At 39.0% G+C, this 4,517-nt stretch overlaps 1 protein-coding gene across 1 annotated transcript; it reads left to right on the plus strand.

The window, feature by feature from the left end:
• Nucleotides 1-471: 471 nt before the first annotated feature.
• LOC117350332 (olfactory receptor 1009-like) lies at nucleotides 472-1,398 on the plus strand. The gene has a single exon (XM_033924591.1). The coding sequence runs from the start codon at nucleotides 472-474 to the stop codon at nucleotides 1,396-1,398; it is 927 nt and encodes a 308-aa protein (XP_033780482.1).
• Nucleotides 1,399-4,517: the final 3,119 nt, after the last annotated feature.

A 4,517-nucleotide genomic window follows, 5' to 3' on the forward strand; every position in this document is an offset into this window, starting at 1 on the left:
GTACTCAAGCATTTCCCCCTATCTGTCCTGATGGTCTCACAATCTATCTAATGTAACCAGGGCAATAGAAAATTAAGTGAGGGTCAATTATTCATTAATGTACAGCGCTGCATATGCCTTACAACTCTATATAAATCATAAATAGTAGTAGTATTACTCAAGCACGTAGACTAGAGCAACTATTATTCTGTATTTCTTAGCGGGGGACATTAGAACATAAGACTAGCCTTACTGGGTCAGACTAAAGATCCATCAAGCCCAGTAGCCCGTTCTCATGGTGGCCAATCCAGGTCACTAGAACCTGGCCAAAACCCAAGAAGTAGCAACATTCCATGATACCGATCCAGGGCAAGCAGTGGCCTCCCCAGTGTCTTTCTCAACAACAGACTATAGTTTTATCCTTGATCTCACGAGAATGAATGGAATTCCTAATCACCTCTTCCTTTCCATTCTTTTTAGCTCCAGACTATAATGGGAGAGGAAAATATTACCAGAGTGAAGGAATTCATCATTCTGGGGTTTCCTGAATTTCCAGACCTGCAAATTCTCTTTTTCCTTCTCTTTTTAGTGATTTACCTGATTATCCTGATGGGGAATCTCACGATAATAACCTTGACATTCTTGGACTCTCGCCTGCACACCCCCATGTACTTTTTCCTCTCTAACTTGTCCTTTCTTGATATCTCTTACACATCTCTCACTCTCCCCAAATTGCTGGATATCTTCTTAAGGAAGAGTCAGAAGATTTCCTCACTTGGCTGCTTTTCACAGATGTATTTGTTTATGGTTTTACTATATGTAGAATTTTTTCTTCTTACAGCCATGGCTTATGACCGCTATGTGGCGATATGCCATCCGCTTCGCTATGCAATTATCATAAATGAAAGAGTCAGTATAATGATGGCTACTGGGTGTTGGATCTTTGCGTTTTTTGTCCCAATGGCACACACTGTCGTCATATCACATTTCTCTTATTGTGGGTCTAATGAGATTAACCATTATTTCTGTGATGTCTCAGCTCTGATGACATTGTCTTGTAGCAACACACATTTTGTTGAAGGAATGACTTTAATTGCGGGTTCTGTCATTGCATTGCCCTGTTTCACGACAATCCTAATATCTTATGTCTACATCATCTCTGCTATCCTGAGGATCCGTTCCACAGAGGGGAGACACAAAGCCTTCTCCACCTGCTCCTCCCACCTCACGGTCGTTATTCTCTACTATGGGTCTATATTGTGTTTGTATATGAGACCAACATCTATGCAGTCACTGGATCAAAACAAACTCTTTGCACTCTTATATAATGTCTTAATTCCCATCCTTAACCCTCTCATTTACAGCCTGAAAAACAGGGAAGTTAAAGCAGCCCTAAAAAAGGTTTTTAATGGAAAATAGGGTTTACATCGGATGCCAATCATTTCAATATTATTAGCATTTGAAAATATTGTATATTAAGGACATCTTCTTGTTAAAGGAGTGTTTCTTTTACTGCTACATAAATGTACTCTTTGTCATTAAATATTAGAGATGTCTTTCTCCTTTATGAAACTGGACAAAAATGGAGTCAACTATGACAATGAGGAATAAACCAATGGCTCTTCAAACTGAAAAATGTTTAACAGTGCAATATGCTCTGATCTCCCCAAAATTTCACTGGAACTGAACTATGCCGGCCTGTTTCCCTATAGAGTGAGAAAAAACAAAACAAAACAAAGCAAGATCCATATGCATCATTATCAAGTCCAAAAATCTCCAATGAGATCTGCTCTTATAAAGTACGGTAGAACGAAAATTATTATACAGTATATGTTATTCAACCCCCTCTTTTACAAAGCTGCACTAGCATTTTTAGCGCTGGCCCTGGTGGTAGGAATTCTATGGCAGGCGCTAAAAACACTAGAGTGACCTTGTAAAGGAGGGGGTTAGTGATTTATAGCGATAAAGCTTTTTTGTTATAAATTAATAGAGGATGAAACCCCAAATGACCATGTTTCACCCTTATCGACAAATAATATAATGATTCCTGTTTCAAAATTTTTACAATCAAACAAACTATAATTGAAGCCCCTTTAGCGAGACCCACCACCCAATCATTGCATATGTGGAAAAGTAATGATAAATATTTTAAAATTGTGACTTCACAGTATTCAATCAAATTGTTAAAAAAGTTTTGTTACAAAATTTTTTACTTAGTTTAAGTGTTTTTAAGGGTCCCGACGAGGACCATGTTTCTATTATCTTTTTCAAGGAACCCTCAGTAGAAATAAAGTCTTTGTCTCAAAACAAGAGGGGTGATAAGTCCCAAAGTGTTGGGCTGCATCAAGAACTGGTTGAGTGAAAGGCGACAGAGGGTAGTGATCAATGGAGATCGTTCTGAGGAAAGGGATGTTACCAGTGGTGTGCCTCAAGGTTTTGTTCTTGGGCCTGTTCTTTTTAACATTTTTATAAACGATATTGCTGAAGGGCTGTTGGGTAAGATTTGCCTCTTTGTGGATGATACCAAAATCTGCAATAGAGTAGACACGCCGGATGGTGTGAATAACATGAAGAAAGACATGGTGAAGCTTGAAGAATGGTCTGAAATTTAGCAACTAAAATTTAATGCTAAGAGATGCATGGTCATGCATTAGGGCTGTACAAACCCGAAGGAACGGTACATTTTAGGGGTGAAGAACTTATGCGCACAACAGAAGAGCTGCACTTGGATGTGATTGTACTGTATGTGATGATCTTAAGGTGGCCAAACACGTTGAAAAGGTGATAGTGAAAGCTAAAAGGATGCTAGGATGCATAGGTAGAGGTATGGCCAATAGGAAAAAGGAGGTATTGATGCCCCTATATAACAAAGAAACATGATGGCAGATAAAGGCCAAATGGCCCATCCAGTCTACCCATCCACAGTAACCATTATCTCTTCTTCTAAAAGACTTTAGTGAGACCTCATTTAGAATATTGTGTACAATTCTGTAGGCCGCACCTTCAAAAAGATATAAAAAGGATGGAATCGGTCCAAAGGAAGGCTACTAAAATGAGGCATGGTCTCCATTATAAGGCGTATGGGGCGTAAGGCTTAAAGATCTCAATCTGTATACTTTAGAGGAAAGGTGGGAGAGGGGAGATATGATAGAGACGTTTAAATACCTACATAATGTAAATGAGCATGAGTCGAGTCTCATTTGAAAGGAAACTTTGTAATAAGAAGGCATAGGATGAAGTTAAGAGGTGATAGGCTCAGGAGTAATCTAAGGAAATACTTTTTTACAGAAAGGATGGTAGTTGCATGGAACAGTCTTCCAGAAGAAGTGGTGGAGAAAGAGACTGTGTCTGAATTCAAGAAAGCCTGGGAAAGGCACGTGGGATCTCTTAGAGAGAGAAAGAAATAATGATTACTGTGGATGGCAGACTGGCTGGACCATTTGGCATTTATCTGCCATTATGTTTCTATGTTTCTTTAAAAGCAGGATCAGTGACATATGAATTTTAATATCTTGGCACTGTAGTCAAATATTAGAGATCCTCGGGGGACTGAGTGGCAGAATTCAACACAGCTGCAGTATTACATGCAAAACCCTGAGCTTGTACCATAAAAACACAATGGATGGAGCACTGGAGTGATTCAGCATGGAACTCTTGGTGTCTGGCATCCATTGTGTGGTAGTTTCATGTAAGCTGGATGAGTCACTCACCATTCCATGTTGCTCTTTCCCAGAATTATGTGGTAGAGATAATATCTCTCTGAATAATATCTGGGAGTTCACCTGCCTTCTAGACATAGTCTAAGCCATTTGTAAACTTATCTATACACAAGTCTTGAACTCAAGCTACAGAATTAATTGCCAGAGAATAATTGTTTGTTGAGTGAAAAATAAACTTTATTAAATGTCTTTAATATTTTTGATTGCCAACAGTGTGATGTGCGTGAGAATGAGTTGGCCATGCTGTTGAGGTACCTTGCATGATCTTTCAATTAGAAATATCTGGAATGACGGGGTAATCAATCCACTACATAGTCCAATCCACTATACTGCACTACACTACACATTTATCTTAAATTATGAATACTAGTTGGAAACTTGTGAAAGTCAGAGCTAGTGTTTTGTGTTAAGTTGGTCAGTGTTAAGCTGATTATCAATAAAACTATTACAGAACAAGAATCCGTATTTAATGAGTGCTGAGTGCAATACATTAATTGTGCAACATGGCTGAGTCACTCGGGAGGCAACCACCTTTCTCTCCAGGGGGTGGGCTGGTCTCTGCTGCTTGTAACATTCCCATCCTTCTGCTCTCCTTAGAGGATCTGAACCACAATACTGTACTAAATGCTTGCTGGCTTTTATTCTTAAAATCTCTATCATCTGGCTACAGCTTTAGCTAGTTGACATCTATTCTCTAGATGTTAACTGCTAATTTAAATTATACTGTATAAGAACATAAGAACAGCCATACTGGGTCAGACCAATGGTCCATCTAGACCGGTATCCTCCAGGTCAAAAGTATCTGGCAGAAACTCAAAT

The sequence above is a fragment of the Geotrypetes seraphini genome, chromosome 16 (assembly GCF_902459505.1).
Source record: "Geotrypetes seraphini chromosome 16, aGeoSer1.1, whole genome shotgun sequence".
In the NCBI taxonomy this organism is placed as follows: domain Eukaryota; kingdom Metazoa; phylum Chordata; class Amphibia; order Gymnophiona; family Dermophiidae; genus Geotrypetes; species Geotrypetes seraphini.